This window comes from Scatophagus argus, chromosome 13 (genome assembly GCF_020382885.2).
Source record: "Scatophagus argus isolate fScaArg1 chromosome 13, fScaArg1.pri, whole genome shotgun sequence".
In the NCBI taxonomy this organism is placed as follows: domain Eukaryota; kingdom Metazoa; phylum Chordata; class Actinopteri; family Scatophagidae; genus Scatophagus; species Scatophagus argus.
Window position 1 is genome coordinate 8,689,015 of NC_058505.1, and position 13,857 is coordinate 8,702,871.

General features: G+C 40.5%; 3 protein-coding genes across 5 annotated transcripts; 2 read left to right on the plus strand and 1 right to left on the minus strand.

Moving 5' to 3' along the window:
• Positions 1 to 1,366: 1,366 nt before the first annotated feature.
• iba57 (iron-sulfur cluster assembly factor IBA57) lies at positions 1,367 to 3,787 on the plus strand. The gene is made up of 3 exons (XM_046407243.1): positions 1,367 to 1,869; positions 2,611 to 2,960; positions 3,076 to 3,787. The coding sequence occupies exons 1-3, from the start codon at positions 1,514 to 1,516 to the stop codon at positions 3,465 to 3,467; spliced, it is 1,098 nt and encodes a 365-aa protein (XP_046263199.1). The 5' UTR covers positions 1,367 to 1,513; the 3' UTR covers positions 3,468 to 3,787.
• Positions 3,788 to 3,793: 6 nt separating this feature from the next.
• On the minus strand, positions 3,794 to 6,233 carry jmjd4 (jumonji domain containing 4). 2 transcript variants are annotated; one of them, XM_046407237.1, is made up of 6 exons: positions 5,553 to 6,233; positions 5,294 to 5,465; positions 5,076 to 5,201; positions 4,666 to 4,933; positions 4,423 to 4,569; positions 3,794 to 4,329 (listed from the first exon to the last, which is right to left on the minus strand). In XM_046407237.1, the coding sequence occupies exons 1-6, from the start codon at positions 5,803 to 5,805 to the stop codon at positions 3,994 to 3,996; spliced, it is 1,302 nt and encodes a 433-aa protein (XP_046263193.1). In that variant the 5' UTR covers positions 5,806 to 6,233; the 3' UTR covers positions 3,794 to 3,993. The 2 variants fall into 2 exon arrangements, with proteins under 2 accessions (XP_046263193.1, XP_046263194.1); XM_046407238.1 differs by having other exon boundaries at positions 5,300 to 5,465; positions 5,553 to 6,231.
• On the plus strand, positions 5,776 to 12,537 carry snap47 (synaptosome associated protein 47). 2 transcript variants are annotated; one of them, XM_046407240.1, is made up of 5 exons: positions 5,776 to 5,873; positions 6,661 to 7,182; positions 7,368 to 7,876; positions 8,189 to 8,313; positions 10,910 to 12,537. In XM_046407240.1, exons 2-5 carry the CDS (start codon positions 6,665 to 6,667, stop codon positions 11,054 to 11,056), a joined length of 1,299 nt encoding a protein of 432 aa, XP_046263196.1. In that variant the 5' UTR covers positions 5,776 to 5,873; positions 6,661 to 6,664; the 3' UTR covers positions 11,057 to 12,537. The 2 variants fall into 2 exon arrangements, with proteins under 2 accessions (XP_046263196.1, XP_046263195.1); XM_046407239.1 differs by lacking the exon at positions 5,776 to 5,873 and adding an exon at positions 6,258 to 6,537.
• Positions 12,538 to 13,857: the final 1,320 nt, after the last annotated feature.

Consider the following 13,857-nt stretch of genomic DNA (forward strand, 5'->3'; position numbering starts at 1 on the left):
ATTTATAGAAAACATCTGCCTCTCTGCTTCATCACATTGATAGAAATGGGTGTGTTTTTGTAATTGCTAAATGAAAAGTTGAGGAGTTGAAGTTTAAAGAGAAATGTGTTGCCTCAAAAAATAAAAAACATGGAAGGATATACCATTAGACAAAGTGTAAATGACTAAATGATACACACTGATTCAATTTTACTTCATGCTTAGGATGAGGCATGTTAAGATTCTTTTGTTACTGACCACAGTGAAACTGACTGTAAATGTGTAGTCTAAGAAGAATTTTGAAGTGTATTGGGCAGTAAACCTTTAATGAGAAGAATCGTACTTTGAGTCGTATAGAAAATGTTGGTGCAGGTGGGGCCTATACCTTTTACAACCTAAGAAATCACACAAGCTTTTTATTGTCATAAATATGGGAAAATACCATAAAAATGGGAAAAGCAGCACATCAGCTGCCTGCAATAAAAAACAGAAACCTATTAAAACATACTTTTATTGTTAAAAACGAGGCTTAGGGTGTATATGTCAAAATATTGACTCATGGAGACAAACACCCATTTTTCCATTCATTAATTATTAGATAAGTAGCACCAGGTGTTAATAGCCTACACTACACTGGAATAACTCATTGCATGCAGCAGCAAACCCCAGCAACAACACTCAACAACGTCACTAAATTATCTCTATACCTACAAAATAACCCTGAATTCCCATTGGCAACCTGCAAATGTATTGAATATGTATCTAAATTTGACTAGATTTCCACAATCTACATGCCAATATACATTTCAATTTTTTCTTTATGACTGGTGCATCAACAAAGCATCAACCGAGAGAATAATGAGCGTCCAAACTTTAGATAAAGACATGATGTCAAATTACAGCAAGTTTGTTAAAAGTATTTAAATGTTGGATCTGGAGATTTAACTCTTTCCCTTTTGGATTTTACCCCATTCTCATATAACAGAGTTGTTTTGGCAAGCATCCCTACCTCAGGAGAAGGACAAGCAGATCTCACTTAATAGCCTTTATCATCTCTCCACCACTTTTTTAGTAGTCAATTTTAAAATCTTTAACCTGGTAATGAGTTGAAAAAAAGAAATACTGACCATTTCTAATTTAAATGACAAATTTTTTTACAATTGTTCATGTTCAATAATAAAATGTACTGAGATGTGCTGTACATTTTCACCTTTCTCAAGCGTCTGTTACTGAAATTGTTGCTTCTAACCATATCATACTCCACAAACACAAAAAGTTAAGTTTAAGTGCAAAGCTAAAACTGAAGCAAATCTAAGCAGCTTACAAGACTATATTGTCCATCAAGCCTCACGCGAGCAAAACGTCACACACCAGCACGTGCCCAAATATTATCGAGCAATGCATTATGGGATATCGAAATGGAGTCCTTCCTGCGGGAATCAGTTACGATGTCCTGTGTTATGTAGCCGCGTACTTTCGTTAATCGGCAGAGTAAACATTTAATTTCCACACGTAATATACTCCCATACACAATATGGGGGTGTTGTGTTTTGCGAGGGGGGCTTTCACGTCCGCCGGCCTTTACGCCAGAAAACACACCGGTCGGTATTTGTGCGTAACTTCTCTCTCCGGTATTTCAGCTCCAGTCGGAATCCGTGTCAAGAGGTACAGCCAGGACACGACTAACGGTAGCGATGCCACTGGACAGTTTGCGTGCTATCACCTGCTTCACAGGACTTTACTAAAGATCCAGGGTCAAGATACAAGTCCGTTTCTTCAGGGCATTATAACCAACGACATGGAGCTGCTGGAGGAGCCTGGACACGCAGCCATGTACTCACATATGCTGAATGTACAAGGAAGAACGCTATATGACATAATTCTGTACAGGTACAGTGTAGTTTTCCGTTTGAGCAGTTGAACATGTTTTCAGTAAACACGAGGGTGTGGCTGCTTATCTTATCACGCAGTTGCGGTCAGTACAGTTTGGCTCATACAGTCCATACAGATTCCTGCAGAAATGTATTAACTTTTAAGATTTAAGATGATCTGCTTTTGTCACAAGTCTTTTGATCTCCTGTGTCATCAGTTTAACCCCATGTTGCAAAACTACTAAAAACCCCTGATGAAACCATAATAGATTTTTGTAGCAATAATGTCCCTGTGATGAACAGCTACATATCCCCATTCCATTAAGGCTTTAAATTATTATTTTTTTCTTTTTTATTTGTGATCACATTCTGAGATATTTTCAGTAATACACTGGTGTTTTCTGAGCATTTGTGATGTGACAAAAATGGGCACAATGAGCTCATGTGCGCAATTCAGTGAAACCTGTATTTTTTTTTTTTCTTGACAGCAACACACCAGGTGTGAAATATTGTAATCAGTCTTGTAAATAACATTACATTACATTTGAAGGACATATGTACTAATTTTAGTTGTCAGTGACATTTAGTCACAGAGCTTCAGCAGATACTAGTTTTTAACAGCTAGTCAGTTGATTCTGGTATGAGAATGATGCCATCCATTTTGAATAAGTTTAATAAACACTGTGAAATACTTTGGTTTTTATGGTATATATTATTATTTCCTGCCCCAATGCACTAAATTGTCTGTATTGCCTTTCAGTCTGAAAGACGCTGATGCCGGACACGGTGTTTTCCTGGAGTGTGACTCCACTATTAAGGACTCAATCCTGAAACATTTGAAGTTGTACAAGATCCGCAGAAAGGTCAACATAAACCCGTGTCCAGAGCTCTCTGTATGGGCAGTGCTTAGCAAGCAGAAGAACGTGGCTGCAGAGGCCAGTAAACCAGAGCTCTCCTGTCCAGACAAAGCTCTGGTGTGGGAGAGTGATCCTCGAACTCGGGAAATGGGCTGGAGATTGGTGTTAGATAGTCAGCTTAACCCCTTGGATGTCATTGCATCATGTCAGAAAGGTGACATAGAGGAGTATCACAGACATCGCTATGCAATAGGTAAGACCAGAATACATGCCGTTTGTATTAAAATAGAAAGGGACGACAAGTAAGGATGTGTACGTACTCTGCTCAGTAAGTTTTGTTTATTTCCTCTGTTGTCATTGTTGTCTAGGTCTTCCTGAGGGAGTGAAGGACCTCCCCCCTGGGGTGGCACTACCACTAGAGTCAAATCTTGTCTACATGCAGGGTATCAGCTTTAGCAAGGGCTGTTACATTGGCCAGGAGCTCACGGCCAGGACTCATCACACTGGGGTGATCCGGAAACGGCTGATGCCAGTACGCTTGTCAGCTCCAGTCCAAGACCTCCAGGAAGGAGCTGCTCTGCAAACGCAGTCAGGCAAGCCAGCTGGGAAGCACCGAGCGGGGGTTGGAGAGCTGGGACTGAGCCTAATCCGCATGGCTCATGCCAAAGAGGTATTGACGCTCAACTGTTCTGATGACAACACAGTGTCACTTGAAGCCTCTGTGCCAGACTGGTGGCCTAAAGACGTGAAAATCAACTGAAGAGGAGGATGTTTCATAGCTCCCTCAAATGTGACATACATCACATCTGACAGACGTCTCATTGACAGAACCCTCAAGTACAGTATGTTACACTGTCCTTAGTTTTTGCTTTTACTGACGTTGTGTGGCATTAATCCATGCTTGTATTTTTGTTTTGTTTGCAGCAAAACCTGTTTTTGGATTGATTTTATCCCAAATTGTAAAGTGTTGTTCACGACAGAGCAGAGAACAGATCCACTGCAGGATATGCCAATATGCCAACTGTGATGTGGTACTGGTAGTTGTTGAATAAATATACAAACTAGTGATTTAAAGATTCATTCAACTTGTGTAATTATTTTTCTTTATTCATCCATTTTATCTTTCAGTGCAAAAAACAAATTTCAGACATTTACAAGATTGCAGTTCATCTCACACCAAAGGCATAGTAACACCTTTATCATCTTTTTTGCACCCTACAAATTGGCACTTTGCATTCAAGCTATTTCCAGGTGATTATTACATCGTTTTGACGCCACTCAACATCTTATTCCTGATAAAGTAGGTGCTGCCCCCTTGTGGATTGTATGGTGTCCCGAATTTGCTGTAGCATTGTTTCTGGCTGCAAAGTCAAAGCTGAGTGATCAAGCCGCTTAAAGTCTTCATTGCAGATTAGGCATTCAATTATGTGTGCCACTCTTTGCAGGTCAAAGGCAGCATGGTAAGGTCCAAGTGTGGTGAGGGTCTCAGAGAGATGTCGAGGGTACTCAGATGAATCCCCAGAGGAACAAGCATTGAGGAAAGCCATACGGTTGCCAGCAATGATTTTCAGGAATGAGGCAAATTCACCATAGTCGATACCAGAGCAGGCCTTCATGATAACCTGAAAAGTAACAAACAACTATCAATTTGCATGTGATATTGAAAGAATGTTTCTTAAAAGCATGCAGGCTGAGCAGTCTTATCCTTGGAGTACCTGGCAGTGCTGATGCCACGAGTCCATCGTGTTTCGCCACTCACTTATCTCTTTTTGAACAGATGATAGCTCATTCTGAAGGAACTGCCACATGATGTCTATGTTGCAGCCATTCAGCCAGTTATGATTAATAGAGATTGTGTCCTCCTGTAAGACAATTAAAGAGGAAGAAGAATTACTATGCCACAACTGGATCACAGACCAGAACGTCATTTGTTAGATGATTTTACTCTAAGTTCTTACCAGATTGTAAACTTGATGATGCCAGCCACTGGGCACAAAAATGATTTCACCTGCCTCCTGAATAATTTCTAGAGGTTGACAGGCTTTATCGGAGTGTGGGAAAAGGCCTCTGTCTCGAAGTTCAGCTGAAGTTACATCATAAGGGATGTTGCCGTGAGTGTCTCGTAAAAACTCCTCCTGACCTGGAGGATACAAGAGCCATTTCTTCCTGCCACAAATGTTTGCAGACCAGCTATAGGAGCGGAACACATCGGCGTGGAACGGGGTCCTGTTGATGACGAGAAAGTGCATCATACTGGATGAAAAATAAAAATACTGAGACAACTTTTTTATCAAGCAAAACTACTGAAAATAAAAAAAAACTAAACTAGAATCTGGGTATTGTCAACATTACGCTAATTTTTTCACACCATGAGCCTTTGGGTCCCATGTAGACAAACCGGTAGTCATCCACTTCAAGTGTATCCCAGTATTCATTAAGCCAGTCAGAAGAAAAGAAGACTGGCGTGCTGTAAACACTGTGTTCTGGAAAGTCCCTGAAGAACAACAATATAAAATTCATCATGGGTGGTTATATCGTTTGCTCATTGTGCTGTATGAAACCAAGTCTTGTTCAATCAGTACTGACCGATACCTTGACATGTGCCAGTCTTTAAGATAGAGACATCCTTTAGGCGATGAGTGGCCATTTTGGATGTATTCCTTCCAGTAGTGTACAAATTCTTTGAAAGGCATAACTTGCTTAGGATTAGCATTGTACTCCTTGGCATTGCAGTTCGCAACAGGAACAGGAGTCTCATCTGTGATAAAGAACAAATAAATTACAATACATGACAGCAGTCATTGCACCAGAGGCATTAGTAATAAGTAGTAATAAACTTATTTACCAAACTCTTGCAGCAGTTTCTGGAAATTAGGCTTCCCCTCCTCAGACACCCACTGTTTCCTACACTTCCAGTCCTCTGTAAACCTTCTTGAAAACATGCATGGGTGATTGGGAAGCAAGTATTTCTTGAAAAACTTAGAATAGCTAAGTTCCTTGTCGATATAATCTACAAAATGTGAAGACCAGAACTGCTCATACGACTGTCTTGGTATTTTGACCAGGCTGCTGCAGTTACGGTACGCCTCTCTGTCCATGATGGTAAACAGGACCTCGGCTAGCTACTTAGCGAGCTTAGCTGTCAGGGCTTGTACAGCAAGAAACGGTAAGGAAAAGCGAGCGACTCGATTGGTTTGACATTACGTAGCACACATCTTTCCACTTGTACGTCACATTTAGGCTAGACAAGGCAAAAATGTAACAGTGTGCTAAAACGTGTTGTTTTTTCTATTCTGACAACCGGCCGCTGCATATGACCCCATCGCCGAAGATTTCAGGTTATGTTTTCCTGAACGACACACGCTGCTGCTTATTAATTACTGTTATCACCACGACGTATATTAACGTTTCGGTTATTTAATGCTAAGGCTGCTCGCTGTCGCGTACAGTTGGAGACTAGCCGTCCTAGCTAACAGTAATTATTTTTCCAAAACGCTGTCGTGATAACCTTTCTGACAGCAGAATTTTCAAGTCGGACGGTAAACACAGCCGAGCTTGTGCGTGACGTCACTTCCGCAATAAACATCACCGCTTTACTGAGAACAGTGTGGGGTAATGACAACAAGATTATGTTGACGTTTAATAGCGTGTGTGGGCAAATATAATTTTACTACGAGGAATTTTCACATGTTAGGAGGGTTTTTGGCATTATAATGACGTAAGGCGGCCACTTGGATAGAAAGGTCGCTCCTTCAGAGCTAAAACTGCCAGTGTTGACGCCTCAGCTGCGTTCATCTGCTGCCCGGGTGTCTTATTACAATCTGAAGAAGGTATGTTCTCTGTTAGAGAGATCACACAGTACAATGTTCTTTTAAAGTTACTTTAGATGAAGACCAATAGCGTATGCATGAGTATGATACATATGTAATATTCACGTATGTTTGTCCTTCTAGGCTAATGAGTCTGCCTTCTTCCGAAATGAGCCAGGACGTCCCTATCCATAGCTGGCCCGGCTCCTATTACATCAACAGTCAGAAGCGGTGGGAAAATGGCACCCTGTCCCTCACCAGGACCATGGTGCGCTTTGTCTCTAACCAGAGTAAGGAGAGTCTTGTCAGCTTCCGCCTCTCCAGGATCATGGAGATCAAGATGGAGTCATCCAGTTTCATCTTCAGCTCTCTCACAGTGCTTGAAGAGGGCAATGTGAAACACTGGTTTAGCTCCCTTAAGCCCAACAGGGTGGTGGTTTATAATGTGTTAGAACATTTCTGGAGAGAACGCCTTCTTTCCCCCAGCTCAGAGGCCAGAGGGGCTGAATGTCAACCCTCTAAAGGCAGAGAGCTGATCAACCTGGTGGCAGGGGCCCAGAGAAGACTGGAGGACACCGGCAGAGTTCTCAGCCATCAGGGAGAGCAGTTTGACAGTATGATGCAGGGACTGGAAAAGATCGACTCTGATCTTGGCGTGGCTGATAAGTAATGATCTAAATATTTCCCAACTTGATGATATTTTAGTATTCTTTTTTATCTTTGGAAGCCTTTATTCATGTTTTATTCTTATGTTGTTGACTGCCAGAACAAAGTAGTTGCAATACAATAACAGGCTTAATATAGTTGTCAAACGAGTCATACACTCATGATTTCTTCTTACTCTGTTGCAGACTTTTATCAGAGCTGGAGTCTCCCTCCTGGTGGCCTTTTGGTAAACTCCCATGGAAGACTCAGCAGGAAGCCAAAGCTGAAGATGCTGCAAAAGCTGCAGCCACTGCTGCCACTGCAGCTGGGAAAGGCTCCGCTAGAAATAAGGTGATCGCAAGCATCCCAGCTGTAGTGACCAAAGGCGGGGATTCAGACTTAAAACCTGGATGTTTGGTGGTGCTGGTGTCCTCACTGGAGGTGCGAGACACAAACTGCCAACTCCTTCACCGCTTTGAACGAAATGAAGTTGACGAAATCAGAGTGCGCAGTCCTTATGAGATCACTGTTAGACAGCGGTTCATTGGGAAGCCAGACGTATGTTACAGGTTCCTGTCTGCCAGGATGCCAGAGGCAATGTCAGTGTTGGAGATGCAGTACAAAAAGAAGGTGGAGTTCACCAGTGAATACACTGCTTTCAGGTCAACTCCTGTTTCATCTCCATGTGACACAGAGGGGCCGAACTGGAATGAAGGTAAAGCACAGATACACTGAAAGGCCTCCTTATTTTTCTGCGTTTCCATGTCTATAAAACTGACCACTAAGTGGCAGTAAAGGTCTGTGTTTCAACCTCGACATATTGGTAGGCATGTAGCCATATGTAAAAACATTTCATCCACATGACTTCTGGACATGGTTATTGGTGTCTCTTCTTGACAGAAATGTGTTTTGATGAGTCACTTCATCCTGATTGCCTCAGTTGCCATACTTTGAGTTTACTGTCTGGTTTCCTCATAAACAACATATGCACTCTGCACTTTTTCACCATCTCCACCCATGGAGTCAGGTTTTCAGCAGAGGTGCCAAGAGACAGAGCTCCCACTGGAGGTCCCAGCAGGAGATCTGTCCCAGTTGCAGGTGCATGTCCTCCAGCCATCTGTCAGTCAGGCTGAGGCCCAGGAACTCAAACAGGTGAGACCCGTGTGAATGTGTCTTGCACTATTTTGGCATTTATAGTTTTCATATTTGTTTATGTATTTATATATTATGGTAAATAACCCTTTGGTTTTAGTAACATGTATTTTGACAGTTCCATTCCAAACCACAATTCACCATAATGATTTTTATTTTTCATCCTGTATGCTTAAAATGTTATTTAGTGAGACCACAAACCAAAGTCCATCCTGGTTTTAAGAGAGGGAAAGAAACCTGTTCAGTCATTTGGTCAGACTTGACAGCATCTTTCCATTTAGAATCTCACAACACTGAGAAATGTTACAGACATGGTCTGTGGTGGCAAGACCTACACAGTGACGCAAATCCAAACCTATGATTCAGACAATTTTTTGTGTGTGACACACTATTCCAGATATCTTAGAAGTTATTTCATGTAAAACCTTTTCAGAATAAAGCTACAAAGGTGGGACATGTCAGGATGAATGCCAGATAGGACTATATCCCAACAGACTGCGAGTCTCTAAGCCCAATAAAAATAAATATTTTCAAATTTGATATGCATATATTTGCCAATACATATTTTTCCACTACACACAATATAAATCTTTTAAAGAATTTTGACCAAAGTATGTACTGAGCAGGATATTTTACAGTTAAATAATAAACCTGCCAGTGCTCTTTCATTGACCGGTATTCAGATTTTCTCTGCCATTTCTTATCAGTCAGCACATATGAAAACACCAATATATCTTCAATGATTTATTAGTCAGCTCTCATTGGAGCTGTTTTTTAAGCTATAAATGATATATATTACAAGCACATTAATAAAAACATTTTAAAATAGTTGGTCAAACTACCATATACCAGGTCAGCTGCAATACCATATATTGCAGCTGACCTATAATGGTTACTTGTTTACAGCCTTAAATGACCCTCTTTTGTTACAGATTTTCCATCGTGGTTTAGTTAGTTAAAAGTCTACTTCATGATAATGTTTTGTCTACCTAGTGCATATATCATATCTCAAACAAGGCATTCTTTGCACTTTATACCTCATATTTAGTTAATTATTGTACATAATAACAATCTACAGTGTTTCACTGTTGTTTTTGTCTATATATAATCACTTATCAAACAAATTTATCATAGCAATAACAGCATGGGCCTGTCATACAGGTTGGCTCGTCTATTGTGCTTATAAATGGTGCATTGTCTGCAGCTGATAATGGCTCAAACTTCAAAGGACGCCAATTTGGACTTAATGCTAGCCTTCTGTACACACCCTACTCTTACTGGTAATTCATGTCCAGATTAGAATCTACAGTAGGGCAACTTGCACAGAGGGTCACTCATTTTCATGTCCTGCCCAAAGTGCTTGAGCAAATATTCCCCTTTGTCTAAGCATTTCTATATGAGCATTATTGTTTGAGGTTGGAAATTCCAACTTGTTAACAGTACAAACTCATGAGAATGATAATGCATGTTTTGTTTTTTATTGGAATTCATGCATCGTTTTGTTATTCACAGTCCTGAAATTACCCCACTCACTCAGAAGAAACTAGGCATTTTAGCTCATGTATTTTTCTATTAGCTCTAGCCTAAATGTTTAATTTTAGGGAGTTCTACATGACTTAAGTCCTGTAACCATTATATAAACAGCGGCTAAAAACATTCATTTTCTGCGTTTTTCCATGACACAGCAAAACTCTGTGAATGTTAACTGCAATGTGTGACTCAGTCATGTTCTACCAGATGAAATTGTAAAGTCGCAGACCTGAGTGAGTGAATACAGTTGCTCCACAGTGTGTATTGACATGCTATATGTTTTTCAAACTGCTGTCTGGAACTGTTTCTGTGCTCAGTCGCAATGCTCGCGTGCACTTGCGAGTGAAAACTGATATAATGTCCGTATTTGTGTGTGTGTGTGTGTGTGTGAGTGAGAGAGAGAGAGAGAGAGAGAGAGAGAGAGAACATGTGTAGCATAACATAATATTAGTTTAGAAACCATGGTGGTAGGGTTTGTAGGAGTGTTTATTAGGTTTTGCTTGGCACATCATTGTATATATAAGTTGTTCCATCAACCATAACATACACAGTTGTTGGAATATGGAGATGTAGTCACAGTATTTTTTAAGCCCACAAAGAGCAGAAAACAGTATTGTATGATATCAGTGATCCCAGGAGATAAGCCAAGACTTCATACGTTGCATATGAACTATTAGCATATCTGCCACGTGAGTACCTGTTATTGAATCGTGGGTGGTGTTGAACTGTAAAGTTTCTTTCTCATCCGCAGACATTAAGCAGCAGACGAATGTCTTTGTAGCCAAAGGGAGAAGAAAAAAAAAAAAAAAACAACTCTGAATTCTCTGTTTCACCAACACACTCGCTTTTTAACTCCAGGACCCCATCTTTACACCTCTCCACATATGGTCCACATGTTCCACTCTGCAACACTGCTCACCGATTTTCTGTGGGTTTCACTATTTAATCATCTTTTATTTGTGTCTTGCGCCTTAGCTGTCCATTAGTTGTCACTGGGGACTAATGTGTAATTACTTGAAGAAACGACTGTGCATGTGTGTGAGTATTGGATTGTCTGTCTTTGCAGATGCTGATGCAGCTGAAGAACCTCGCCCTGGAGGCAGAGACAGAGCTGGAAAGACAGGATGAAGTTCTGGACGTCCTGACCAGCTCCACCGACCGAGCCACCATGCACATAGAGAAGCACACTTGCCGCATGAAGAGACTGCTGTAGCTTTGACAGCGCAGTAGACACAATGCGGTGACGGCGTTTTTCCGAGAAATGCACTGTAAGCTTCCTCATTGTCCTCGTGGGATTGGTACAGAGTAAGAGCACTGGAATACAGCAGCAGGGACTTGCATATTGTCTCAATGGTTCTTGGGATTTTTGTTGCAGTTTCTTTTTGATGGAATAATCACATAAACACATGGGCTCAACTGTCAGTGATCTCTGGGAAAGGCAGCAGTGTTTGCTTAACAGTTAAGATGTTCAACAGAATCCCTGAAACTGGAACATAAGGCATTATGACTTTAAAGAAGAAAAGAAATTCTAAATAGTAAATGATGATTTTCTTTAAGAGAAATTATGTGCCTCACATGTGTTTCATAGATTTCTTCAAGTTTGTCTTCCTTTTGTCATTATTTCTTTTGAAACAGTTCAGATATGTATGACTGAGATACTTTTATCACCATTTGGTTCAAAATCTTTTGAGAGAAAGGAAGAAAAAATGACCAGTAGTTGTTGGTTCATTACCAAAATGGGCACCTGATTGCCACAGAGGAGAAAGAACTGACCCAGCACCAGGTTTGTTGACTGAAAGTAATGCTTATGGATCAGCTCAGCCAGTTTGCTTGTGGCTGTAAGACAGTGAGTGATCACATACTTGTGCACTTGTGACTCTGATCAGTTGTGGCAGTGGGATTTTGGATGGGGGGGGTTGGGATAGCATGAAACCTCATTGCATGTCCCCAGTGAAATTAGCGAGTCAAAAAAGCAGTGTAAACCTTCCTGGAGCCAGCAGCAAATAAAATCACTACTCTATTTATCCTCTCCACACACACAAAAAAATGAAGACTGACTGTAATAGACTGACAAGTGAAGTTTTCCAGTGTCATCACAGTAATATCTGTGTTTTGATGATGTACTGCCACTCTTCTGTGTTAGGGCACGCTCAGGTCCTAGATGTCACATATCCTGTCAAAACGGTTTCCCTGTGGCTTGATGTTGCATGTCTCAGTATTGCTGCTTTGTATTGCATCAAGTGAAAATGTCCTAATATATAGCAGAAGACTATAAATGTGCAACTAGGTTCTGGGACTCCAATAGTCAACACTCGCTCTCTTTTAATATCATACATTCAATACTCCATGTTAAGGTCTACATCTACTGTATATGTCTCACTGATGACTGATACTATTCTAAATCTGTATTATCTGTAAATGACTGACACATGTATTGTAATTCTGTGATTTTTATTGTGGTATGTTATCACAGTGATTTTGCAATTAGCTGTGAGTTTCACTTGAAATATCTTTACCATGTTTTTAAAACAATAATTTCAGTGCTGTAAGGAGGCATCTTTCTGCTGATGATACCAAATGTATCCTGACACTGGATAAAACTCAATGGTTAGCTCTAATTATAAAGGGAAAAACACACCTGCATCTTTCTTATAGCAAACGAATAAATTAATAAACAAATGAACACACCTGGCATTTGAAGTATTGGAGTGAATTCTTTTGTTTTTATCAGCTTGGAAGACATCACCACTGAAAGCCTGTCATAGCATGCCGTTTGCAATAAAAGGCTCAAGCTATCGTTAGTTAGATCAGTAGTTTGTTCACACAGGCCTTTATGTTTTTGTACATATGTCCGTTCTATTCCCTTGAGCGTGATCCACCCCTTGAGGGAATTCTTTCCAAATTTGGCACAAAGGTCCACTTGGACTCAAGGAATAAAGTGATTCAAATTTGGTGGTCAAAGGCTAAGGTCACTGTAATGTCTGAAAACATGTTTTCTCTTCACGAACTAACAATTACGACCAAAGTTCACAGAAATGGATAAAATGATGAAGTGAAACTGTAACTGTATTTGAATGGATGGTGGAGGCATACAACCACAAGGTGATAATTCTAGTTTCAAATTAACAATGGTTAGAATTAGGAAAGCGGATGTGAAAGGTGTCAGTTGCAGTGACAAACCCACAGCCATCAGACTATAAAGTTCCCTTCAGGTTTGCAAGAGCATCTGAGTGTCATTAAACTCATTGCTTGGTTAACTCAGGTGAGATTGAGGTCCAAGCAATAGTCTTTATTTTAATAAAGCAAAAAACTCCTGGCAAAACACAACACAACATGGCAAAGCAAAGCAAAAAGATTCCTGGCATGACAAGAGAACATTCAAGAAAACACTAACGCTCTGACCAAGGTGGCTGGGAAGACAAGGACTAAATAGACATGACAACGAGACACAGGTGACACACATCAGGAGGGAGAACGCAATCAAGAAAACTAAAAGCAAAGTTACAAGAAAACAGGACACACAGGGGAAGTGACGCTTTTCAAAATAAAACAGGACATGACAAAAACCTTGAACATAATACATGGAAACACATGACAACACAAACATGAAACATGGCACATGGACTGAAATCAAAAGACAAAGCATAACAAAAAACACCAGGCATGACAAGCTGTTTTTTGAGTGCACTGTTCACTACCTTCCCAGCAGACAGACAAATTGAGCAACCAACTGGCGAAGATGGTGTTGTTGCATTAAACAGCCACAGAGGTGGAGGCTTCCTTCAAGAGATGGCGACGGTCAAAAAAGACCTAAAAGGAGCGCAAATCTTCAACTCCAAAACAATCCTTGCTCAAAATTAACAATGCAGGGAGAATAGGATATTTGTAGCAGCATTTCTGAAAATTTCCAGTTTGTAACCTTTATTTCAGATAATACACAAAAACTGTATTGTCAAGAGAATATTGAGAATTCTCCTGAACCTAAATGGTTGGCGCACATCAATGGAACTGAGT

Coding starts and splice junctions, on each gene's coding strand:
- iba57 (XM_046407243.1), top strand. CDS start 1,514: ATGGGGGTGTTGTGTTTTGCGAGGGGGGCTTTCACGTCCGCCGGCCTT. Junction 1,870..2,610: donor TATGACATAATTCTGTACAG/GTACAGTGTAGT, acceptor ATTGCCTTTCAG/TCTGAAAGACGCTGATGCCG. Junction 2,961..3,075: donor CAGACATCGCTATGCAATAG/GTAAGACCAGAA, acceptor ATTGTTGTCTAG/GTCTTCCTGAGGGAGTGAAG.
- jmjd4 (XM_046407237.1), bottom strand. CDS start 5,805: ATGGACAGAGAGGCGTACCGTAACTGCAGCAGCCTGGTCAAAATACCA. Junction 5,466..5,552: donor GAAACTGCTGCAAGAGTTTG/GTAAATAAGTTT, acceptor TCTTTATCACAG/ATGAGACTCCTGTTCCTGTT. Junction 4,330..4,422: donor CGTGGCATCAGCACTGCCAG/GTACTCCAAGGA, acceptor GTTACTTTTCAG/GTTATCATGAAGGCCTGCTC.
- snap47 (XM_046407240.1), top strand. CDS start 6,665: ATGAGTCTGCCTTCTTCCGAAATGAGCCAGGACGTCCCTATCCATAGC. Junction 7,877..8,188: donor GGGGCCGAACTGGAATGAAG/GTAAAGCACAGA, acceptor CCATGGAGTCAG/GTTTTCAGCAGAGGTGCCAA. Junction 8,314..10,909: donor AGGCCCAGGAACTCAAACAG/GTGAGACCCGTG, acceptor CTGTCTTTGCAG/ATGCTGATGCAGCTGAAGAA.